Source organism: Geotrypetes seraphini, chromosome 11, assembly GCF_902459505.1.
Source record: "Geotrypetes seraphini chromosome 11, aGeoSer1.1, whole genome shotgun sequence".
NCBI classification, from domain to species: Eukaryota; Metazoa; Chordata; class Amphibia; order Gymnophiona; family Dermophiidae; genus Geotrypetes; species Geotrypetes seraphini.
In genome coordinates this window covers 8,193,943-8,220,047 of record NC_047094.1, presented here as the reverse complement: position 1 = coordinate 8,220,047, position 26,105 = coordinate 8,193,943, and the positions used below count along the sequence as shown (strand labels likewise).

The following is a 26,105-nucleotide window of genomic DNA, read 5'->3' as shown; positions in this document are numbered from 1 at the left end:
TTTATCCGCAAGTAGACACCGTATAAGTCTCTGCTCTCAGTAGAAGAGATGAGCAGCGAGGGCCATGGCAACCAATTCCACAACCAGCCTTTTCAACCCAGAGCAGACCTTCAACATTTCGGATATAATTGTCATCGTGGCGTATTTTGTGTTGAATGTGGCAGTCGGAATATGGGTAAGAATGTGTTTTTGGTTGCTCCCTTTTGATTTCTTTTTTTTTTTTTAAAACAGCTTGTTTCTCCATTCTGGATTTATTTAAAACTTGTTTCCAAATGTCCATCATGCTTCTATCATCATAAGATCTTTGATTTTTTTATTTTTTCTTTCAATTTGGCAATTTTCACATTTTTCACACTTGTATAAAGTAATGAGAAGTCTGATACAAATATTCAGACTGGTGAATTAATATAGTACCCTTCTCCCTCTGTAGTCGCTGTGATAGGGGATTAACAGAACCGCAAATACTGAAAAACCGCAAATAACTTCTTTTATATGTTATTTGCTGTTTTCTATTAAAAACCATCATGAATATGGAGAAACCGTGAATAACATAGTGGGAGACCTGGTCTGTTCCTGAAGGAGAGGCAAAACATGGTGAAGAAAGTGTTGCAAATCTGCGATTTTCTCTGTAAACGCATGGAATCAGCGATTTCTGTATGCAGGCTAATGTAATTTGGGGGGGGGGGGGGAGGAGCCAGCAAGCTAAAAACCATGAATAATCGAAACCGCGAATGCTGAAACCGCAAATACGGAGGGAGAAGTATAATGGGGGATGTCCCAGGTGATTAAGAGCACTGAAGACATTTATGAAGAGCAGGGAGACAATTAATTGGCAACAAGAATGCTTCCTCCTTTTTCTCTCTGGATTACTTGATGCTACGTTAAAATAATAGTTGAACTTTTTGACTGAGAAAGTTCAATTACATTGTTGTTTTCCTGGCACTGAATGAGGGGAAGCCCTTTTGAGTTAGGCCTCAAGTCAGACCGCCTTGTGGTTTGTTTTGGGGTTTTTTTTGAGGGGGGGGGGAGTTCCTGTGGTTTGAAGATTCCTTCTTAAAAGCTCACACATCACCTGAAATTCCCATGCTTATAGCTGGGGAACATAGAAGCTTCTATCTAAGTCAGACCAGGAGCAGGGAAAGCTCCATGCTGAGAAATAACTTTCTGGTGACTTTTTTTTTTTTGCATTTTTATACACTTCTGCGCCGAACTGCATCAGAACAAAAGATTTACTGCTAGATTACTGATAAATGTAAATGAAATTCATTAGTATAATCTGCTTTCTAGAAGTATGCAACCTTTGTTAGGCACAGACTATAAAAATTAACACATGCAGCTTGATTAATGTGGTGAAAGCCACAGTGAAGGGCCAGAAGAACCGTGGGAGGTCCCTGAGCCTTTGTCTGTGGGAGACAGGCCGAGACAGATCATGCTTGTTGCAGGTTTCCGGGTCTTGCTGCGTCTTGTCAGGTAGAAATTGACATTTCAGCCATCATGCCGTGGCTTTCTTTAGGGTATGCTCTGAAGTCTGCAGTGTGACTTTGGAATCACTGACCTGATTGGGAACAGGGCAGTCCACCAATTTGAATTTTGGTGGGAAAGTTCATAGAATGGAAAAGTCCCTGGTAGGTTTAAAGATTGTTCTCCCCGTGGCACTGGGTAACTTGTTGCAGGCTTCCGGGTCTCGCTGCATCCTGTCTGGTAGAAACCAATGTTTCTGTGGACCGCCCTGTTCCCAATCACTTCGGTAAACCCACTATTTACAAAGCCCAAATGCAGGCTTCAGAGCATACCCTGAAGAAAACCACAGCATGTTGGTTGAAATGTCAGTTTCTACCTGCCAAAGACGCAGCGAGACACGGTAAAAGATTTATTTGATCTGAGGAGAAACCAAAGTTTATCCGTGGTGGTATAGAGTGAACTAATGACATTCCCCTGTGTCTCTTCACATCTTCCTAGCAAATATGATAAGAAAATAAGAGCTGCCATACTGGGACAGGGTTCATAGACAACGGCGCGAAAGACAAAAGTGTGCGCCGACATTTGAGCGCAGCGCGCGCCGCCGCGCCGCTCTAAATTACAGTTTTTAGGGGCTCCAACGGGTGGTTTTGTTGGGGAACCCCCCCAGTTTACTTAATAGACATTGCGCCGGCATTATGGGGGGGTTTGGGGGGTTGTAACCCTCCACATTTTACTGTAAACTGAACTTTTTCCCTAAAAACAGGGAAAAAGTGAAGTTTTCAGTAAAATGTGGGGGGTTACCCCCACGCCCCCCACAACGCGGCGCCCCGTTGGAGCGCTAAAAACAGTCATTTAGAGCGGCGCGGCGGCGCGCGCTGCGCTCAATTGTCTGGGCGCGCCTTTGTCCCGGCGCGCTTTTGACCGGACACCCTGGGACAGACCACAGGTCCTTCAAGCTCAGTATCCTGTTTCCAACAGAGGCCAACCCAGGTCACAAGTACCTAGCAAGATCCCATAGAGTAAAACATTTTTCATACAGCTTATCCTAGGAATAAGCTGTGGATTTTCCCACTTCCATCTCAATAATGGCTTATGGATTTCGCTTTTAGGAAATTATCCAAACCTTTTTTTTTTATTTTTTTTTTTTTAAACCCCACTAAGCTAACTGCTTTTACCACATTCTCCGGCAACGAATTCTAGAGTTTTATATGTTGAGTGAAGAAATATTTTCTCCTATTTGTTTTAAATCTATGATGCCCTTTTCAATATATGGAAGACTTTGGTAGGTGATTGAGTTTTCTGACTGAAGAAAGGACTTAACGTTTATAATCTGCAGCAGTAAATGCTGTTGCCCCCCTCATTTCTGGTTCTTTCCAGTCCTCATGCAGGGTGAGCAGAAACACACTGAGTGGCTATTTTCTGGCTGGCAGGAACATGACATGGTGGCCGGTGAGTACACGCTTCTTAAGCTCATAGGAGACGTAAGACTAAGACTTTCTCTCTGGCCTACCAGCTGTACACATAGAGCTTATTTGTTTCCCTTCCCAACCCTGGGGGGTTATATCTACAAGAGGTTCCTAGATAGGACCCCCCAGTAAATGGAATGAATGTTTAAGCAAACTCATCTTAAATGCTTTTTCTTATCAAACTTTTAGAAGATCAGTTAAACTTATCATTTTGATAAATTTGTTTGATTCTAGACCCTCTTTGATGTATTTCTGAACGCTTTTTGTAACTCCGCTGTTTGTATGCAATCTCTTTTTTGCTGTAAACCGTTTTGAACTATTTTGAGGTACTGCGGTATATAGAAAGTTGTTATTATCACTGTACACACCTGGTCCCTCGGGTTTCAGATGGGTGAGACCCGAAGAAATGTGTGTTGTTGGAACAGCCAGGTCTTTTGGGTGGCATATGCTACACTGTCTCTAGTTTGAGTTCCACATTAAGGTCCTTCTACTTTCTGGAGCAACTGGGTTTGTGGATGTTGCTGAGATCGTGTTCACAGTTCCTGGGCCGAGGGAATCAGGGTCATTGCATAAGGGCGACACCTAATGGCTTGATTTGGTTCTAGAAAGATCCCCTGTGAATTTTGCCTGACTGAAGACTGTCTCTTCAATGACTAGACTAGTTGTGTTGGAGGGAGGGAGGGAGGGAGGGAGGATAACAAAGGAAGAATCTCCAGGTAGTGCTGAAAAGGTTAAATCCCTGTCTAGTAATGATGGAGCTGCAAGTATAAATAAGGAGGAGGAAATGGAGGTCTTTTACTACTACTATTAATTATTTCTATAATGCTACCAGATGTACGCAGCGCTGTACAGAGTCCCTGCTCAAAAGAGCTTACAATCTAAACAGGCAAGACAGACAAACAGGATGTCATGGATACAGTTAAGGGGGAAGGGTTAATCTGCTGGCTGGGTTGGAGGGCAGAGGGGAGTACAGGACAATCAAGCCATTGTGACATCACTGATGAGGTTGGCTCTTATTGGTGGAATGAGGCATTATGATATCACAATCTCAGCTCTGCTGCCCAAAGACTGAAACTCTTCACCCTACTACTATGAATTATTTCTATAGCGCTACCAGACACACCCAGCGCTGTACAGAGTCCCTGCTCAAAAGAGCTTACAATCTAAACAGGCAAGACAGACAAACAGGATGTCATGGATACAGTTAAGGGGAACGGTTAATCAGCTGGCTGGGTTGGAGTGCAGAAGGGAGCACAGGACAATAAAGCCATTGTGACATCACCGATGAGGTTGGCTCTTATTGGTGGAATGAGGCATTATGACATCACAATCTCGTTCTGCTTCCCAAAGACTGAAACTCTTCACACCAGTATTATGAATTATTTCTATAGCGCTGCCAGATGCACGCAGCGCTGTACAGAGTCACAAAGAAGAAAACAGTCCCTGCTCCAAAGAGCTTACAATTTAAACAGCTAAGACAGACAAACAGGATGTCATGGATACAGTTAAGGGGAAGGGTTAATCAGCTGGCTGGGTTGGTGGACAGAGTAGGGTTATGGATTGTAGACTATATCAAAAAGTTGGGTTTTCAGTCTGCTTTTAAACAAGGGAAGGGACTTAGCGGAAAAACTCAGGTAGTTTATTCCAGGCATAGGGGGAAGCTAGATGAAAGGAACGGAGTGCGGGAGTGCTCTGATCAGTAGCTAAATCTTTGCTGTACTGTAAATTTCAGTTAGACTTGGGGCTGAAAAAGGGGTGAGGCTGCTTCATCTACCCTAGATTTAATAAAATTGGGAACCCAAATTTTGACTAGTGTGCAAATTTGAGCTTGCAAGTTAGAGTAGTTGTAGTTGCACACCTAACCTAATTTTTAAATTAGATGCCAGTTGGCCTTAAGTACCAATAATAGCCCTTAAATTGCACTAGTCTATACGCTATAGTGCACAGCTGCAAAGGGGGCATGCACGTGGGCATGTTTTGCAGTGGCGCACGTGACATGGCATAAGTGTTTGTGCCTGAAGCTGGTGCACTTTCTTGAATTGATCTCATAACATATGACAAATTTGGATACACAATCTTGGCATCCTGTATAAAACCTCGAGCATGCATGCATGAATGCATGGCGCATGTTCTTATCAGCGGAGGACGTTCATTTCAAAATGTTGGCCTATGCCTATTAATTACCAAGCTCTCAAAAAAAAAAAAAAAAAGCAAGCAGACAAACAACTTTGTAAGGTTTTTCTTTTTTTGAGAGTGGAGCATTAATTGCCAGGAGCACATTTGGGTTGAGGGACTGTGGCAGGGACATGCCTGTCGGCCTCTCTTCTCTAACCCCTTTGTCCTTTGCATCTCCAGATCGGAGCCTCTCTCTTTGCCAGCAGTGAAGGTTCAGGGCTCTTCATTGGACTAGCAGGGACAGGGGCTGCTGGAGGAATCGCTGTAGCAGGCTTTGAGTGGAACGTAAGTATCTCTCCACAGTGACCAGTTCCACACAGTACAGAGAAGAGAGATTGCTGTCACTGACTGCAATAGGGACCTTGAAGACACTGCAGGGTGTGCAGCTATTTTCAGTGTGACAAAGCTGTGGTCTTAGGAGACTGGATGTCTCGAGCAGGTTTCTAACTCCAGGTGGTGCAGTGGTTAAAGCTACAGCTTCAGCACCCTGAGGTTGTAGGTTCAAACCCACACTACTCCTTGTGACCCTGGGCAAGTCACTTAATCCCCACATTAGATAGATTAGGTAACATTAGATAGATTGTGCGTCCACCAGGACAGACAGGGAAAATGCTTGAGTAACTGAATAAATTCATGTAAACCATTCTGAGTTCCTTGGGAGAACAGTATAGAAAATTGAATAAATAAATAGGTACATTGTTTTTTTTTTCAGCCTCGTTGGTGCAGTCTACTCTCCCTTGCCAATGTTATCAGTGCTGTGTGCAATTTAGATAAATCAACTGCTTTTCACCCTTTCCATAAAGAAATATTTCCTTATGTTACTGATCGAGAAGAACAGCTTTGTAGCATGAGCTGGTTCAGGGCGGTACCTGATCCTGGACCCCCCCCCCTGCGCTGTGTTCTGTCTCAGGTTTTTCTCCCTTCACCCACCGTTGAAGATCGATCTGAGATTGGGAAGTGAGAGCCAGCACATACCCTACATCAGAATGTGTTCAGAGGTGCGTTTGGTACCATTCACCTGCAGAACCTCACTCTAAATGAGTTGACAATTGTCCCTGGATCTTCCACGCTGCGTTTTCTCACATCAGACAGCACTATGGGTAAAGATCTGGAACAATTGCTTATGCCTACTACTTACGGGGAATTTAGGAAGCACCTAAAGACGTATCTGTTCCTGAAATATTTAGGTAACTGACTTGGACAATCTTACTCCACAATAACTGATCTCTTGAGCTGTTAATCACTAGCTTTTAACTTTGTTAATTCTACTCAATTTATAGCAGTATATAAACAGTTGTTGTTATTATTATTATTATTCTATTACCGTGGTGGTGTTGTCTTTTAGGCGACCTACATTCTGCTGGCTCTGGCCTGGATCTTTGTGCCTGTCTATATATCATCGGGGGTAAGGGGATGCAAAACTCCCACTTTTCCTTACTCGTGTTTCTAAAATGTGCCAGGGGAATTCTCTCCCTTCTCAGACAAATGCTGAAGGTTTTTCCTCTCCAGTTTTAGTCTCTTCTGTCTGACACCTCCAGTCCTGTTCTTGATTATATGTTTAATGTTCAGGCATTTACACTTTAATGTTTGATAGTTATCTGTAGGTTGAAATGTATGAGCAGTAGCGTCAACGGATAAAGCTTCAACCCTGGCTACTGTTTTGTTTCTCAGATAATCACCATGCCGGAGTATTTGCAGAGGAGGTTTGGAGGGGAGAGAATCCAGATGTACTTGTCGGCTCTCTCATTGCTACTCTCGGTTTTCACCAAAATCTCAGTAAGTTCTTGGCATGACCGTCTTCATTTCAGAAGTGAACGACTTGGTTTTGGATATTTGGAACATAAAACTGTCAAATAAATTAATAAATGTCTAGTTCTGGAATGAGGCCTTGCGGTAGGATCACTCTATTACCCACCCCCCAACCCCATTTTTCCTTGCTGTACTGCAAAAGGGGAGACCAAACACAAAAATATACCAACTACCCCTCCATCACTGATAAAACTGCAAAACCTGCTTTCATACTCTCCGTAGGATTGACGATAGTTCCACGCTTGCAGTACCACGCGCTTGCAATACCAGCTGCTCGGAGCTGGGATTCTATTGGGGTTTTCAACCCACCGCCACAGCTACATGTGTCGCGCGCATATGATTTAAGCATATTCTATGCTCACACAACGCATGTGCTGACTGCGTTGCTTTTCCCGGGACATGACATTCGCGCCTCATTCCATGTATATACTGCGCATGTGCTGGTCACTGTCACCAGCGACTCGACACATGTAAATTTAGCGAACTTTCACTGCTGTCTGCCGACCTCATTTGCATGCGCGATTTTGGGAGAATGTCTTGCTTTTTAAAATTCGCTGTCAAAATGGCTGTGTTAGACCATTGCTTTATAACGCGGTTTTTTGAGCATCCTGGCCTCAGTCCTCAGATCTCATTGGGAAAGAGTGTGACAACACACAGACCAAGATGGCCCCTTCTCCCAGGTCAATCCATGGAGATCTTGAAGAGGGAGCATGGAGGGTTGACTAGAAGTAGCTCATTCCTCGTTTTTATTTATTTCTCCAGCGTGTACAAAACGCGGCAATCGGACTTCTGAAGAACCTCCATCCCCGCAACCCGGTCTCTTGGGCTCTGTTTTCAGCTTACTGGCTACCCTTAGCCAAATGCTGTCTTCAAGGACCTTCTGCTAGTGTTCATACCTTTGCATGGCATGGCGCCGGGCTACGTGATGGCCAAGCTTCCTCCGTACTAGCCGAACAGGTCCCTCCACCCCTGGTTATGCCCTTCACCTGTAAACCGCCAAACGATGCGCTACTCTCACTTCATACCGATATACTGGAATCGACTGCCCCCACGGATAAGATCCCATGAAGGACTCCTCAACTTTAAGAAAGCAATAAAAACATACCTGTTCATCTAACTCCCCCACCCACAACCGATAGATTACTTGTATTGATAAATCTTGCACTTAACTATGGCAAATTTAACTTAAAAACTGTCTCTTCCTTCCAGAAAAGGGGTCAAGGGAGTTAAGACCTTTGGTCAATCTCTGATTTTTAAGTTTTTCCAACTTTGGAATAATCTTCCATTTCTTTTGAGAAGCTCCGGTTCCCTCTCATTTTTCCGCAAGTCTCTGAAAACGACTTTATTCACTAAGCATTTTGTAAATTAATCTCTTTTGATTTCTCTCTCTCATAGCTTTCATTTGTTTAAGAAAATTATTGTAAACTGAGTCGAGCTTTCCTGGATTGAAGTCTCGGTATATGAAACCAAGCATTAGATTAGATATATTAGAAACATAGAAACATAGAAAAAAAGCGGCAGAAAAGGGCTATAGCCCACCAAGTCTGCCCATTCCAAATATCCCTCCCCCCCTGAGGGATCTAATATTATGAATATTGGTATTAGATCCCTAGTATGTGTTGGGTTAGGATAAAAACTTGTGCCTGAAAAAACTTGTCCGTAACTATGGCAAATTGTAACCTGTTAACTGTATATTGTGTATGTTGACCTGTAACCCGTCCTGGGATCTTTGGGGAGGATGGACTAGAAAATGAATTAAATAAATAAATATCTCGCTCATCTACAAATCTAAGCGGTCAACATCATAATTGCATAACATAAACTAAACTAAACGAAATCTTAAGTTTATATACCGCATCCTCTCCATGAATATAGAGCTCGGTACGGTTTACAAGTTTAATAAAGGAAAGTATAACACGTTGCGTTTGGAGGTAGTGTAAAGTTTCAAGTTTATTTTTGACTTATTGAATCGCTTAATTTAATTTGCTAAGCGATTTACAGATTAAAAAAAAATAGGTACATCAGATTAATTATAAAAGGATACATAAGTTTGACACATTATCATACAAAATAATAAATAAAGTCATACGGGGAAAGAAAGGGTGGAACTACAATAAAAGAAAACAAAAATGGTAAAAACAACAGGTAGGGGAGATAACGGGGAAATAAAAAGATAAAAAAGGAAAAATTTGATAATAATCCTTTTTTTTTAATTATAAATATTTTTTATTCTTTTTTTAAATTCTTACATCAAGTGAAATACATGTAATATATTCAATTATGAAAAAACACTTGAAATTATTATTAAATGTTCTTACAATGTGAATTAAATAAACCCTTTATCAGAATTTTATATCATATTAATATTACAATAGTTTTCCCTAATTAAGCTTATAAATTAAACGCGTTTTTAAAAAGGAAACTCTATAAACTGCTTTTAAACTGTTTCAGATCATTTTCTTCTCTAAGATACTGGGGGAGGAGAGAATTACGTAAGTCGTAAAAAATAATTCAAGCTAACTGCTATATGAGTTACAATAAAATAATAAAAATTAGCTGAAAGAAGCATGTTTTCGAGAAGAGAGTGACATAAATGTTGCAACAGACCATTCCACATGACTGGGCAATCTACTCTGATGATTACCCGGAAAAGCAAACTCCTCCTCCTCCTTTCCAAGCTGTGCCTATCCAGAACACCTTATTGTCCAGTAGGCGCCATTGTAAGTGATGCCAGCAGGGGGCACAGTGTGTCCGTGTGTTTGCTGCTTAGGGATGGTGTTCGATCCAGGCCAGCAAATTTATGACGAGATCTGGCAGTCAAACAAATCATTTGCCTAACTGTAAAGGATTCGTAGTGGTTTTGAATGTTAATCTGTATTTTGAGAAGAAAAGCACAGCATTGAGAAGCCATTCTGCTCTCTTAATTTGGGTAGCTTTTCAAACATGAAAATGTAAAAATAAAAGTTAACCGAAGGCTGAAATAAAGACTGGCTGGGTGTGTCCCAGGAACTGGGCTTAAGCCCTTCCGCTAGCAATCTCTGCCCGATTCAGAGAAAAATATTTCAATTCAATTCGATTCACTGTTAATGACACAATTTTTTAAGTTTAAACATTTTATTTAACCAAGGCAATATCATATGAAAAATTCCCAGCTTCCATCCCCAGCCCCCCAGACTCACCAGCCCTCCTGCCGATTCCCAGCCCCCCTTCCGATTCCCAGCTTCCATCCCCAGCCAAGACTTACCAGCCCCCCTGCCGATTCTCAGCCCTCCCTGCCAATTCTCAGCCCTCCCTGCCAATTCTCAGCCCCTCCTGCCAATTTTCAGCCCCTCCTGCCAATTTTCAGCCCTCCCTGCCGATTCTCAGCCCTCCCTACCAATTCTCAGCCCCTCCTGCCGATTTTCAGCCCCTCCTGCCGATTTTCAGCCCCCCCTGCCGATTCTCAGCCCCCCTGCCAATTCTCAGCCCCCCCTGCCAATTCTCAGCCCCTCCTGCCGATTCTCAGCCCTCCCTGCCGATTCTCATCCCCTGCCGATTCTCAGCCCTCCCTGCCGATCCTAAGCCCCCCTTGTAGGTTCATATACTTACTCAACTGGATGTGAAATCGCGGGGAAGAGAGGAGAAATGCGGAGAGAGAGCCAGCAAAAAATACCGTTTGCTTCTGAGGTCTGCTGCATGAGGTTTGCTCGCTCCCCCCTCAACGCTCCCACGTCCTTTCGTTTCTTCTGATGTAGCTTCCGGTTTTACAAAGCCGGAAGTTACATTAGATGGGAACGAGTCTGGCGGCCGGCAATGAAAAAAATAATGAACTTCAATCGGTGCTGAATCAGTGAGTCTGGTTTTTCACAAAAATGAACCGATTCGAATCGATTCACCTGATTCGAATCGGTGAACTGATTCGAATTGTGAATCGGGCAGCACTAATGTAGGCTGTTGATAACTTTTCTGCATTTGTTATGGCCAGTGTTTTAGAGTGTTTTTATATTTCAGCTGTATTTATTTTCTGCTTATTTTTCTGTTTACACACTATGGCTGAGTTAGAACAGAATGCTTGGTTACCAGCCACTTTACATTTGACTAGTGCTTGCTTTACGGGTAAAATTAACCACATAAAGTTTAGTAATAAATTTCTGAGACCTAAAGAAGAGGCTAAACTCTGGAAAGTGAGTGATAAATGTGCTAAGTTAGTCCAGTATAAAGGTTTCACTTATGTCGTCATAATTTATTTGTGCCTAACTATCGTGTTTCCACGAAAATAAGCCCTAGCATGATTTTGAGAAATGCTCCTAATATAAGCCCTACCTCAGAAAAAAGCCCTAAAGATTGATCCTGAAGCCCTTCCACCGAATGTCTCCGATACTCCCTGACTCCATGCCTGATACTAGTGCTGCCAGATTCGCCGAAAAAATCAGACTCGTCAATTCAGTGACCCCCCACCCCAACCCAGTGAGACCTGACATACCGCTCTGAGGCCTCCTAAAGCAGCAGCGGCAGGAGGAGAAGGGAGATATGATCGAGATGTTTAAATACCTAAGTGGCATAAATGCACATGAGGTGAGTCTCTTTCATTTGAAAGAAAGTTCCAGAATAAGAAGGCATAGGATAAAGTTAAGAGGTGATAGGCTCAGGAGTAATCTAAGGAAATATTTTTTTACAGAAAGGGTGATAGATGCATGGAATAGTCTCCCGGAAGAGGTGGTGGAGACAGAGACTGTCTAAATTCAAGAAATCGTGGGATAGGCACATGGGATCTCTTAGGGAAAGGAGGAGATAGTGGATGCTGTGGATGGGCAGACTGGATGGGCCTTTTGGCCCTATGACCTCACAATGCAAGTGTAAAGAGCTTCAGCCAATAGGGAGAGGAGATAGTGGATGCTGTGGATGGGCAGACTGGATGGGCCATTTGGCCTTTATCGGCCATCATTTCTTATCTGATTTTCTGTCGATGGGGAATGCCAGACATAGACCTCTTGGTAGTATCCGTACCAGGTTCCGTGGATGCCTGCTGTCCTTGGAGAACACCTGCTCAAGGTAAGTATCTTTGCTGTCTCTGGTGCTGGACCCCATGCATTCAGCCATGAATATGGTGTTTTTGAAATCTGTCCTTCTGGGCTTGCAACTTGTGTAAAGCAGCAGAGCCTGGGGCAGTCTGTCTTAGCACAGTTGCTCAACACAAGTCCCCCAGTTGCATCATGTCTCAGCCTTAGAATGTTTTTCTTTTTGTGTTTGTCTTACCCTTTCATAAAATATTCTTTTCTTTTTTGTTACTATGATTTGGGCTTTGTTTCCACACCTGCATGGGGAATTTGAAAAACAAGGATCCTCCTTCAGTTGGGTCCTACCTTCGCGGCATCAAAGCTCCGAGGCCTTGTTCAGTAAGCCTGTAAACCTTTAGGGAGGGCTTGGCCCTATCTCCGCTGGCCTTGAGCGTAGCTCCTTGTTGAGTAACGTAGAATCCATCTCTATTGCTGAAGTGGCTTGCTCTTTTGAGAAAAGGTTATAGAGTGAGTGTCTTTGTTTTGTTTAACTTTAAAATGAAAAAACAAAAGAAAACATTGTCTGGCTTGGAAATGAGTAGGAATTTTGAAGAGGGGGTGGGGTGGGTGGGGGAGAAAGAACATCAGTGTTCATGAAAGACATTCAGAAGCTGAGAATTAAGGCACAGTATCTGCTATTCAAAGATGTGTGTTAAATTAAGTCAGACACTGGAATCGGGTTTTGAAGTGGTGTAGTTGTATCGTTTTCTCCATTTACAATCACACCTATTGAAAATTGGAGACGAACATAAGAACAGCCTTACTGGATTAGACCAACAATCCAACAAACCCAGTAGCCCATCCACACGGTGGCTAATCCAGGTCACTAGTACCTAGCAAAACCCCAAAATAGTAGCAACATTCCAGAATCTCAAAGAGTAAGCAATATTCTGGAACCCCAAACAGTAGCAACATTCCAGAATCTCAAAGAGTAAGCAAGATTCCGGAACCCCAAACAGTAGCAACATTCCAGAATCTCAGAGTAAGCAAGATTCCGGAATATCAAAGAGTAAGCAAGATTCTGGAACCCCAAACAGTAGCAACATTCCAGAATCTCAGAGTAAGCAAGATTCCGGAATCTCAAAGAGTAAGCAAGATTTTGGAACCCCAAACAGTAGCAACATTCCAGAATCTCAGAGTAAGCAAGATTCCGGAATCTCAAAGAGTAAGCAAGATTCTGGAACCCCAAACAGTAGCAACATTCCAGAATCTCAAAGAGTAAGCAAGATTCCGGAACCCCAAACAGTAGCAACATTCCAGAATCTCAGAGTAAGCAAGATTCCGGAAGCTCAGAGTAAGCAAGATTCCGGAAGCTCAAACAGTAACAACATTCCAGAATCTCAGAGTAAGCAAGATTCCGGAAGCTCAAACAGTAGCAACATTCCAGAATCTCAGAGTAAGCAAGATTCCGGAATCTCAAAGAGTAAGCAAGATTCTGGAACCCCAAACAGTAGCAACATTCCAGAATCTCAACTTTAGAGAGTGCCCTCTCGTTCTCCCTGCCATGGAGAGGGTGAACAATCTGTCTTTATCTGCTAAGTCTATTCCCTTCAGTATTTTGAATGTTTCGATCATGTCCCCTCTTAATCTCCTCTGTTCGAGGGAGAAAAGGCCCAGTTTCTCTAATCTTTCGCTGTACGGCAACTCCTACTGCCCCTTAACCATCTTAGTCGCTCTTCTCTGGACCCTTTTGAGTAGTGCCGTGTCCTTCTTCATGTATGGTGACCACTAACATAGATTGTCATGACAATCTCTTTAATCTGCATCGTCGGAAAACACTTCACAGGCGTTAAACTGAAGAGGCTGACCCAGTCCTCATTTTGCCCTCTTATGCTCCACTGCACACGGAAATAGTTCTGATTTTCCTATGAAAACTAGGATTACATAGAATGGGGCAAGACCAGGATGGGGATCTGTTTCTCTGGGTTGACTCGGGCGAGTAGGGAGCCCTAAGCTCGGTGTGTCTGAATGAAGAATCGGTGGCTCTTCCAATATGACAAAGAGAGAAAACAGAGCCCTGCTATCGCTTCCCAAGTGTTGTGTTCTGGGATCCAGGAAAGCTGAGCCTCATCTCACTTTCTAATACTAAATATGCTAATGGTGGAGGGAATTTGGGAAAAGGAGGAAGAGAATGGGAGGGGAAAAGGATGAAAGTAATTAAGAGTAAGGAAAGGAAAAAGAATGAGAATGGGCTGGAGATGGGAAAGTGGGAGAGGGTGGAGGGACACAGGACAGATTGGGGGGGAGGGGTCTGGGAATGAGGGAGAAAGAAGAAAGTGAGTCCAGGCATGAGAGCAAAGAGGGAAAGGAATTGAGACTTGCATTCTGCCCAGTGGCAAAGTGAGGGTGAGAAGCGCCTGAGGTGGTGGCACCCTTCCTCCGCCCCCCCCCCCCACCAACTCCTTTCCGTACCTCTTTAACATGCCTGACGCGAGCAGCAATCCCACGAGTTGGCTGTTCCTCTGACGTTGCTTCCTAGGCGTGGATCCAGGAAGTGACATCGGAGGAAGAGCTGACGCTGGCACAAGCAGCAGGTTGAGGTTGCTGCTTGTGCCGGGAACGGTGAAGACGTACGGGGGAAGAGGACAGGCGCCAGTGCCTCCATCAAGATAGCACCCGGGGCAGATCCACCTCTTTACTTCGCCACTGATTCAGTTCCAAAAATGGTTCTTCTTTTGATAAGTGCACGCCTATGGGGTGTTCGTGTCTTGTTCTTATTTTGAGGCCATTTCCTCTTTTATTCAGGTGTCGGGTTGTGGATGGATTGTGCATTGTTTGGGGGTCCGGCGGCGGCGTTTCAGACTAAGAGTTTGGGTTTGCCACTGGCTTTGGAGAAATCTGGCTGTGGGACTGGATTCCATACGTTTGGAATCTAGGTTACTTATGGTTAAGGTGTAGGCTTTGCAGAGGGCTTTGGAGAAGTCGAAGTTAACTTTGCCTGAAATTCAGCCTTTGGTGGGTCATTTTAATTTTGTGTCTAGGGTGATTCCAAATGGGTCGTGCCTTTTCTCGCCATTTGTCTATCCTATCCAGGGGTCTTGTTAAAAAAAACATTTTCGTGTGTGACATACGAAAAGCCGAGCCTCGGCTGTGATTTCAGTTTTTGCAGTGCTTTAATGGTGTCTGGCAGCAGGAGGCGGTCTCATCGGTGGATTTACGCCTTTTTACTGATGCTGCTGCTCGTTTTGGCTTTAGTGCCTATTTTGGGGGGAGCTCGGTGCGCCCAGCCTTGACCAGTTTGGCGGAAAGAGCGGGGGTAGGGTGCTAATATAGCTTTTCTAGAACTCTTTCCAGTTTGAGTAGCGACTATGATTTGGGGTGACCGGTGGCAGCGCAGGAAGGTGGTGCTGTTTGCGGACAACTTAGCGGTTGTTTGGGCTAAATAGGGAAAATGCTTGAAGTACCTGTAGGCAAAACAATCTGTCCACAATCTGTCTAATGTACCTGGGGCAGTGGAGGATTAAGTGACTTGCCCAGGGTCACAGGGAGCAGTGTAGGGTTTGAACCCATAACCTTAGGGTGCTGAGGCTGTAGCTTTAACCGGTGTCAGGTCAAAAGCACGCCGGGACAAAGACATGAGCAGACAATTGAGCGCAGCGCGGAGGTAAGCACCGAAGAAAATTACTGTTTTTAGGGCTCCGACGGGGGTGGGGTGTGGGGGGGGAACCCCCCACTTTACTTAATACAGATCGCGCCGCGTTGTGGGGGCGTTATGGGGGGCTTGGGGGGTTGTAACCCCCCACATTTTACTGAAAACTTCACTTTTTCCCTGTTTTTAGGGAAAAAGTTAAGTTTACAGCAAAATGTGGGGGCTTACAACCCCCAAACCCCCCAAAACGCTGGCGCGATTTGTATTAAGTAAACTGGGGGTGCTCCCCAACAAAACCCCCCGTCGGAGCCCCTAAAAACAGTAATTTTCTTCGGCGCGCGCCTCCGTCTTGCGCTCAGTTGTCGGCGCACGCCTTTGTCTTCCACGTTGTTGTCTATGAACCGCTTTAACCACTAGGCCACATCCAGGAATGGGGGCAAAGCAGGAAGGAGAGATCTGATGATACAGGGGTAGAAAGGGGAGGAGAGAGATGGAGACAGCTGGAGGTTGGCGGGAGAGGTGAGAGCTTGGCAGAGTCAGGCAGGTGCCGAAACTGTCCAGGTTATTGGAGGGCAAGGGGGCAGCACCCGCACCACTGTTGCCACCGCAGTGGCAGGATGATGGTTAAGCTTGGAGAACTCTGAACAGCTGAGTCATCAGAGGACATGTCCCCAGGAAGCCCGGATTAGTTGCCGCCTAAGAACAAGTGAATCTAGAAGATCGGCTGTAGTGAGAGGAGGGAAAAGTATAAAGGAAAAAAAACCTGAAATGGAGAACGGGATGAAAGAAATTAGCATGGAAAAATAAGATACAAAAGTGTATTTTTACAACTTATGAGTATTTACCAGTTTCGATCATGTCAATTTTATGCATATATATATGCAAATGAATTTCACCCCCGAGTCACAAGGGGAACTTAATTTGCCACATGAGATTTTCTAGCTTAGCTCGGGCCTCGATCCTGCACTGCCCATGATTACGAATGGGACTTTAACTTTGCTGGCTATTTATTCCTTTGATTTCTCGAGCTCTTCTCCATAATTACAGTTGATAATATTTCTATTACCTTCAGGCTGATACTTCAGAGTCATTATCCTACTTTTACAATTAAAATGACATTGTTTTGATCTTTGGATTAATTAATAATGTCTATTTAATGGAGTTGCTTTTGCATTCATGGCAGGAAAATCATGAATTTCACTCAGCCTCACCAAATTACAGGGAAGAAGGTTTAAACGGTAACGAGCAATTTGCAGGAAGGTGTAACCTGCCACTTCTAACTTTCTCAAAGGATTAAGAAACCAGGTGCAGCTTCTGTGAGAGAAGTGCCTTTGGCTTGTCAGTGAGAGGAAGAAATTGCTTTTTCACAGATTTTGATCTGACTAGTAGTTCCATATGAAGATCAGACTTGTCCACGCATTCATTTTCTCAGTGGTCAGTTGCAGATGCGAAAGCTGGACACTGATAATAATTTAATAATAATAATAATTTATTTTCTTATATACCGCCCCACCAGCAGTTCTGGGCGGTTAGTAACATAGAATAAAACTGAGCAGTTTAGCGAATAATATACAATTCCACAGTGGTAATACATCGTAAACAATCAATACAGCAGTAGCTAATATACAATTTTAAATCCTATAAACTAATAGAATAGATGCAAAATATAAAAAACAGCCTACAACAAGTTCTACTAAAGACTACAGAAACAAGACAGAAAGATTGATTCAGCTGAGCTTTGGCGCTGGAGAAGGATTTTAGGCATGCTCAGGGCAAGATTACTTCGTCGAGGGCCCCTAGGCACACAAGTACACTGGGCCCCCTGCCCAGCCCCACCACATCATGCGCCCAGGTGGAAACAGGAAGCTGCGTCAGAGGGAAGCTTTGGGCAAGCAGCACCGCTTGCACAATTACAGTTCCTGTTGCCTTTCTTACCCGTGTTGCTTGCTTGTCTTACTTTCTGCCGATGGGGGGGGGGGGGGGCGCGTTGCTGATTGGGGGTCCGCATTGCCGATCGGGGGGGGGGGGGCCCACATTGCCGATCGATGCTGGAGGGGCTCATCGCCGTTTGGAAAAACAAATGTTGATGCCCTCTTTCATCAGGTCCCCCTGACCATTTTGGGCCCTAGGCACGTGCCTACTGGGCCTATTGGTTAATCCTGCCCTGGGCGTGCTGTGGACTGCCAGCAGAAATAACAAATCGATTCTGGAAGAGATCAAACCGGCTATGTCACTCGAAGCCCACGTGATGAACTTACGACTGTTACACCATCAGAAGAGAAAAATCATTGGAGGACTTCATGTTTGGGAAGATCAAAGAAACCAGGCCAAGAGGGCGACCTGCAATCAGATGGCTGGACACATTGAAAACAGCCATGGGGACGACGCTGGAGGACCTTTCTGGACTAGCACAAACCCGATTTCTTTTTAGATCTGTAATTCATCAAGTCGCTAGGACTCGAACACAAGTTGATGTCGCCTAACTAATTAACTAAGCCTAACTAACTAACTAACCCTAACAAAGAAAACCTTCACAGACTCCAACGGATTCAGAATGCCGCAGCTAAGCTTATCTTTGCAAAAAGTAAATTTGATCATGTCTCACCGCTCCTGTCCAAGCTTCATTGGCTTCCGATAATTTCCAGAGTCCACTTCAAATGCATCTGCCTAACTTTCAAGATCCTCCACGGCATCCTTCCTCCATTTATTCCATTTCCTTGGAACTCCTCAAATCTTAATACCACCTGACCTACCCAAAAATTGAAACTATTCTTCCCCTCATTAAAAGGCATTTCCCATCCAGGAAAGCTGGGGACTTCCCTCCTCTTCAGATTCACCGAGCTCTGGAACAACCTTACCTCCCCTCTTCGGAACCCGAGTTCTCTCCAACTTTTCCGTAAACATCTGAAAACCTGGCTTTTCTCAAAAATGTAACATTCCCTCCTCCTTTGATATCCTAAACATTCTTCTTTCCTCCGATCTTCATCCTTTCCTTGGAGGTAGGGAGAACAAGAGGGCACTTTCTAAAGTTGAAAGGGGATAGATTCCGTACAAACGTAAGGAAGTTCTTCTTCACCCAGTAAGTGGTAGAAAACTGGAACGCTCTTCTGGAGGCTGTTGTAGGGGAAAATACCCTCCAGGGATTCAAGACAAAGTTAGACAAGTTTCTGCTGAACAAGAACGTGCGCTGGTAGGGCTAGTCTCAGTTAGGGTGCTGGTCTTAGACCAGAGGGCCACCGCGTGAGCGGACTGCTGGGCATGATGGACCACTGGTCTGACTCAGCAGTAGCAATTCTTATGTTCTTATCCCAATTCCTGTAAACCGTGCCGAGCTTTACGAATATGGAGATGGTGCGGTATACAAACCTAAGGTTTAGTTTAGTTTAGTTTAACTAGTCCTTTCACAGTTTCTAAAACTGATCTGGTTTATAAGCAGCCACAATAAGTCAGTTTAGGAGACCTCAACCCAAAAAGGATAGGAACAGAGAAGGGCTACGAAAAGGGTGCAAAGTTTGCACCATTAACCCTATGAGATGAGATTTGTGGAATTTAATTCCTGGAGTTAGGATGGCCATTCGATCATGAGGGATGTAAACGGCTGGGGGGTCCGACATGAGGATTAGAGAATGACAAGGTGATAAAATTCATCACCGTCCCCGTCCCCTTGGATAACTGCGGGAAACCATCTCCATGTCATTCTTTAAGGAGAGTGCGAAGAATCGGAGTATAGGGACACTCGATGAAGTTACAGGGAAATACTTTTAAAACCAATTGGAGGAAATTGAGTATTTGCTTCTTTATTTGGAACCCAGGACAATACCAGACTTTACAGTCTAAGGCCCAGAAGTATCAAAGAAGAGACAAGTTAATCAAATGAGTATCACTAATGGGCAGGTTTTTACTTGCCATCATTTACTATAGGGTCAGATATTGTTAATTCTTCCTCATTTGCAGTCATATTTTCTAATAAGTGATAGCGCTATTCTTGAACTGATGTCCAGACACAATTACACGCCACGTGGTATCATTCCACCAGGGTGGCGTTCTGAGAGTCCCCAGGTGTGGTGAAAAGCATCTTCAGCATGGCCTGGTTCTACAGACTGAACTTACTATCGAGCCGCCTCAGAGACTTTTCTCTCTCTTAAATATGTTTTGTTTTTATTTTGTATCTTCTTTCATTATTTTTATTTCTTTGATTTTTTTATCTTGAAAATATATTCCATATTTTTAGCTAGATTGTGAGCCTTGGGGACAGATCGGGTCGTTTTTCTCAAGTTCCTAATTTCATTTTTTTCCCCCCAATTCTTTATTATTTTCAATACTTACAATAGGTGTCACAGTAAATACAAACATTTTATATCCAAATTCCACACTTAATAGTCTTATAATATCCATTTCAGAATTATATCCCCCTCCCCCTAAACAATCACAATATCCATACATAAATATCTATAATTACCCCATATCAGTTATTCAAAATTCCCACCCCCCCACCTCCCCCCACCCGGATATGCATATTTAAAGGAAAAAACACTATTTAAACGTTACAATATTTTGCTAATGGCTCCCAAATCTCCTGAAACCTCTTAAAATTTCCTTTCCATTTTGTACATATAACATAGTGAATTCCCACCCAAAACTATAATTAAGCCTTTTACAATTCTTCCAATTGTTTGTAATTTGCTGTATGGCGACTCCTGTCATAATTAATAAAAGCCTGTTGTTTTGGCTCTCAGCCCTCATGACCATGCCAAATAATACCGTATCATAAGACAATGTCACTGGATTTTCCAAAAGACGGTTAATTTGGCCCCATATTGAATTCCAAAATGACAAAATAAACGGACAATAGAACAATAAATGATCTAAAGTCCCTGCTTCGAGATGACAGTGTCAACATCTATTCGACTTAGAGCTATCTAACTTTTGTAAACGAACTGGGGTCCAGAATGCTGTATGTAACAAAAAAAAAACATGTTTGTTTCATAGATGCCGACATTGTACATCTCAACCTCCGAGACCAAATTCTTGACCTAAGTTCATTTTAGGTTGATACTTTGTAAACCGCTTAGGTCAGTAAAATGCAGGAGCGGTAGATCAAATCTTAAATAAACATAATTATTCTGTTTTGCTAATTGCAAAATCATTCTCGCTTTTTTTTTTCCCCCCCCCCCCAAATCTCAGGAGAATGATTTTGCGATTATAGAAGACCAGGCCCTGATGCAGATTTATAGAAATTCTTTTAGTCAGAGAAGTAGCAATTTGCTTATCTTTCTACTCGACTTCTTCATCTGATTCCTTTGACACTGCTATTTCTTGTACTTTCTCTTGCATCAGGCATTCCATCTATGAGAGATCACCACAGATCCCTCAGGGTCACCGTCCCTGTGTTTTTCTGGCATTACAGTGTTCTAGTGTTTACATATTTTTCAGTGGAAGAGGTGTGTGGCCTTATTGTGTCTTTCTTTGTGCAATTTTTCCTAACATCAGCAGTCACACCCAATGAAGAAATGTAGGATTGTTTCCAGTTTGATGCTACAAACTCTGCATTTGTCTGCTTTTCTGTTTTTCTTTCCACACGAGCTGTACAAGAGGCTGCTGAAAAGTTCTCAGCCCAACCAAGAAGAGAACGAGGTGGAGCCAGGAAACTTACAAGTTATATTCCACACTTTTCTTGACACTTTTTGTTTAATTTCATATCATTGGAATGAAAAGTGTCAAGAAAAGTGTGGAAGAACTTTTAAGTTTCCTGGCTCCACATCATTCTCTTCTTGGTTGAACTGAGAACTTTTCAGCTGCCCCTCGTATTGTGATGCCATAATGCCTCATTCCACCCATGCCTAAGCTCCGTCCTCAGCTGCAGAAGCCTCAAACCCTTTAAAATCCTAAATAGCAACATTCTAGAGCTGAGATTGTGATGTCATAACACCTCATTCCACCAATGCCTAAGCTCCGTCCTCATCTGCACAAGCCTCAAACACTTTAAAATCCTAAGTAGCAACATTCTAGAGCTGAGATTGTGATGTCATAACGCCTCATTCCACCAATGCCTAAGCTACATCCTCATTTGCACAAGCCTCAAACACTTTAAAATCCTAAGTAGCAACATTCTAGAGCTGAGATTGTGATGTCATATTGCCTCGTTCCACCAATGCCTAAGAGCTAGTCTCATTGGTGATGTCACAGTGGCTTGGTTTTCCTATACTTGGGCCCATTCACTAGATGCATTTATTTGCCTCATTGAGATGAAAAGTGTGGAATAACTTGTAAGTTTCCTGGCTCCACATCGTTCTCTTCTTGGGGGGAGCCAAGCATATTTTATGAGAGGAGGGGACAGGGATCATTGGGAGGGGGGGGAGGAGGGGGAAAAAGTAAAGAAAGGTGGGCCGTGTTGAGGGGGGGGGGAAGAGGAGGAATTGGTCTGGTGCAGAGAAGGGGATTCGATCTGTTTTCTAATGAGGAGAGGGGGAGCGTTAAGGCGGAAGAGGGGAGCATTAAGGATTTGGTCCATTGAAAAGTAGAGTTTTAGAAAAAAGCTCAAAACTCTACTTTTCAATGGACCAAATCCTTAATGCTCCCCTCTTCCGCCTTAACGCTCCCCCTCTCCTCATTAGAAAACAGATCGAATCCCCTTCTCTGCACCAGACCAATTCCTCCTCTTCCCCCCCCCTCAACACGGCCCACCTTTCTTTACTTTTTCCCCCTCCTCCCCCTCCCTCCCAATGATCCCTGTCCCCCTCCTCTCATACAATATGCTTGGCTCCCCCTTCTCACAAATTCTATTGAACTCTTTTACGGTAAATACCATATATGCTCTGTATTAGTCCTTCCTTACTTAATTGTCAATGTAAACTAGTTTGACCCTTCGATTGACTTGTTATGTACTTCTTTTTCAACTGCACTGTATGTAACTCATCTATTTGTTGTGAACCGCCTAGAACTCCCTGGGTATGGCGGTATACAAAAATAAATTATTATTATTATTATTATTATTATTCTTGGTTGGGCTGAGAACTTTTCAGCAGTCCTCGTATTTATTAAGCAGTGAAACAAAAAGGGAAGAAAAATAAGGGACAGAGACAAAAGTCAAGGATTGGGAACAGGGGTTAATTGTTGGGAGAAGATCTTGTCCCAGTGCCTGTTGGGCTAGCACTCCAAATTACTCCAGGGGAAAATGCTTTGATGAAGGCCACTCCCTTCCCATCATGCATTTCACCATACTTCTAACTGTTGCAATATTGTACTTTCCACTGTTGCAACATTTTGACCTAAATAAGCCAAGTCAGAGAGGCTGATGTACAAACACCTGGCTGCAAGAGCTGCCTAACGCCTCACCGTAGACTGACGTACAATGTTTAAAAAGCGAGAGAAAGTTGTGAGCTTTATAACCTTAGGGCCTCTGTTGTCCTGCTCCACTTTCTTCTCTTTTTTTCCTGCCGGAGTCATTCTCCGGCGCTTTTCATCAAGTTCTCCTGCTCTTGTCTGACAATGTGAACTGGTTCCACGGATGGTCCGTGTCTGTGGCCTGACCGCATCAGCTGGTGCTCTTCTTCTGCCGTTACCATGCTATTCTTTCCCCAAAGAGCTCAGGACGGGTTACAGGTTAAACATACTTAAAATACAGTCAACAGGTTCCAAATGACAAAATTAGAGTACAAGTGTACGATACAAGGGATTTCTTTAGCTGGCCCCAAATTGTGGAATGCATTCAATGGACCATTTAGATTATGTATCATTCAAAAAAGCTTTAGAAAACTCACTTATTTGTAAAAGCCCTTTTCCTTTTATGTATTCTTTCTATAAAATTGTAGTTCTTCCCTCTTTTCCCATTGTTCTCGTGTATGTCTAATTAATTTAAAAATGTTCGTCTCCCAGCTATTTTTATTTTTTTTTTCCAATTCTTTATTCATTTTCATATCTCATAACAAGTATACAATAATCATTCAATATTCATACAATTCACTTGTATAATTCATATAATATTAAATCTTATATTATCCCCCCTCCCCCCTTCCCTTCCACACATATCAACATTTTATTTGAATCTCACACATTATACCCTCCCAATCCCATATCATATTATTCTTCTATAAAAAAAAAAAGTGTCTAATCATTCGAATATTCAATCAATGGCCCCCCAATTTTTTTAAACTTGTTATAATTTCCTTTTTGCATAGCAAGAATTCGTTCCATTTTATAAATATAACATATAGAATTCCACCAAAAAGTATAGTTAAGTCTTGTATAATCTTTCCAATTTCTAGTTATATTCTGAATGGCAACTCCTGTCATAATCATTAGTAATTTATTATTATTTGCTGAAATTTGACTCTTTGCTCTCATCATTGTTCCAAACAAAATTGTATCATATGACAGAGCAACTGGATTTTCTAGAAAATAATTAATTTGAGACCAAATTGACTTCCAGAAGGCGTTAATACAAGGACAATAAAAAATTAGATGATCCAAAGTCCCTGCTTCTAGATTACAGTGCCAACATTTATTAGATCTAGAGCTATCAAACTTTTGCAAACGTACTGGGGTCAAAAGAGCTCAATGCAACAAAAAGAACCAAGTCTGTCTCATAGATGCCGACACTGTACATCTCATTCTCCAAGACCAAATTCGTGGCCAGCTCCCAGCTATTTTTAAATCCTTTGTATAACGCTTTGTACTTTTTGATAAGCGTTTAATCAAAACTTAAATAAACTATGAAACTATGAATTCCTGCTTTAGGGGTCCTTTTACTAAGGCACGTTAGTGCTAACTGCTAACACGTGCAAACGGCGTCCATTACATCCTATGGACGGGTTAGCATTTAGAATGTGCTCAGACCTTTTAATGTACTTTCCCTGGGATCTTTTTATTTGCTGAATTTATTTTTTACTGAGTTTCCCCTTCCCTTATTAATGCATAGCGTGGGTTTTAGCGCCGGCATTGTCGATAAATGCTCAGACGCTCATAGAATTCCTATGAGCGTCGGAGCAGTTACCGCCAATGTCGGCACTAAAACCCCTGCTATGTGTTAGTAAAGGAGAGGGTTGGTATTTTAGTATGTTTTTAGTTGAATTTGTATTTTTTTGTAGGTTTCACTTTATCTACTTTCATTTGTAATCTGCCTAGTTGATAGGCGAAATAGATATTTTTGGAATAAATAAATATTCTCTGTTACCTGAAGTGACAGAAGAGTTAACATAAGAGCATAAGAACAGCCTTACTGGGTCAGACCAATGGTCCTTCAAGCCCAGTAGCCAGTTCTCACAGTGGCCAATCCAGGTGACTAGTACCTGGCCAAAACCCAAAGAGTAGCAAGATTCCGGAACCCCAAATAGGAGCAACATTCCATGCGGAATTCCCAAAGTGTATCAAGATTTTGGAACCCCAAATAGGAGCAACATTCCATGCGGAATCCCCAAAAAGTAGCAAGATTCCGGAATCCCCAGAGTAGCAACATTCCAGGCTACTGATTCAGGACAAGCAGTGGCTTCCCCCATGTCCCTATCAATAACAGACTATGGACTTTTACTCCAGGAACATGACCAAACATTTCTTAAAACCAGCTACGCTATCTGCTCTTACCACATTCTCTGGCAACGCGTTCCAGAGCTTAACTATTCTCTGAGTGAAAAAACATTTCCTCCTATTGGTTTTAAAAGTATTTCCGTGAAACTTCATTGAGTGTCCCTTAGTCTTTGTAATTTTTGATGGAGCTGGAGTGCTCTGTAACACTGAAGAGGACTCTTCTTCCAGAGATATGTTAGACCTGAGGTCTAACTGTGAGAGCCGACTCCAGGACAGCAGCAGAATACCACTGCCCAGAACACTGCCCACCACTCCCAGGATGAAATACGCCTAAGAACACCTTCAAGAGACGCCTCTGAACATCCTTCAAGGGATCTAATCTGCGGGTCAATTCTAGTGGCTCGGCCTGAAGCGGAAGTAGGAACGTCATTTGGTGATTTGCAGGTGAAATGCACAACCTGTAACTACACATTAGGTATGATAGGAGGTTTGCACCAGAAGACGTATGAGGAGAGACTGGAAGCCCTGAATATGTCTACCCTAGAGGAAAGGAGGGACAGGGAGGGATATGATTCAGACGTTCAAATACTTGAAGGGTATTAATGTAGAACAAAATCTTTTTCAGAGAAAGAAAAACGGTAAAACCAGAGGACATAATTTGAGGTTGAGGGGTGGTAGATTCAGGGGCAATGTTAGGAAATTCTACTTTACAGAGAGGGTAGTGGATGCCTGGAATGCGCTCCCGAGAGAGGTGGTGGAGAGTAAAACTGTGACTGAGTTCAAAGAAGCATGGGATGAACACAGAAGATTTAGAATCAGAAAATAATATTAAATATTGAACTAGGCCAGTTACTGGGCAGACTTGCACGGTCTGTGTCTGTGTATGGCCGTTTGGTGGAGGATGGGCAGGGGAGGGCTTCAATGGCTGAGAGGGTGTAGATGGGCTGGAGTAAGTCTTAACAGAGATTTCAGCAGTTGGAACCCAAGCACAGTACCGGGTAAAGCTTTGGATTCTTGCCCAGAAATAGCTAAGAAGAAAAAATTAAA

General features: G+C 43.0%; 1 protein-coding gene across 2 annotated transcripts in view; it reads left to right on the top strand.

Annotated features, from left to right (window-relative positions):
- SLC5A10 (solute carrier family 5 member 10) overlaps positions 1-26,105 on the top strand; it is a 175,465-nt gene continuing 149,360 nt past the window's right edge. The window contains exons 1-5 of one of the 2 annotated variants that reach the window (XM_033963146.1): positions 1-175; positions 2,839-2,910; positions 5,283-5,387; positions 6,448-6,507; positions 6,774-6,878. In XM_033963146.1, coding sequence (XP_033819037.1) covers positions 65-175; positions 2,839-2,910; positions 5,283-5,387; positions 6,448-6,507; positions 6,774-6,878 — 453 coding nt within the window. In that variant the 5' untranslated portion in view covers positions 1-64. The remainder of the gene's footprint in view (positions 176-2,838; positions 2,911-5,282; positions 5,388-6,447; positions 6,508-6,773; positions 6,879-26,105) is intronic. The other variant, XM_033963148.1, reaches the window with a different exon arrangement.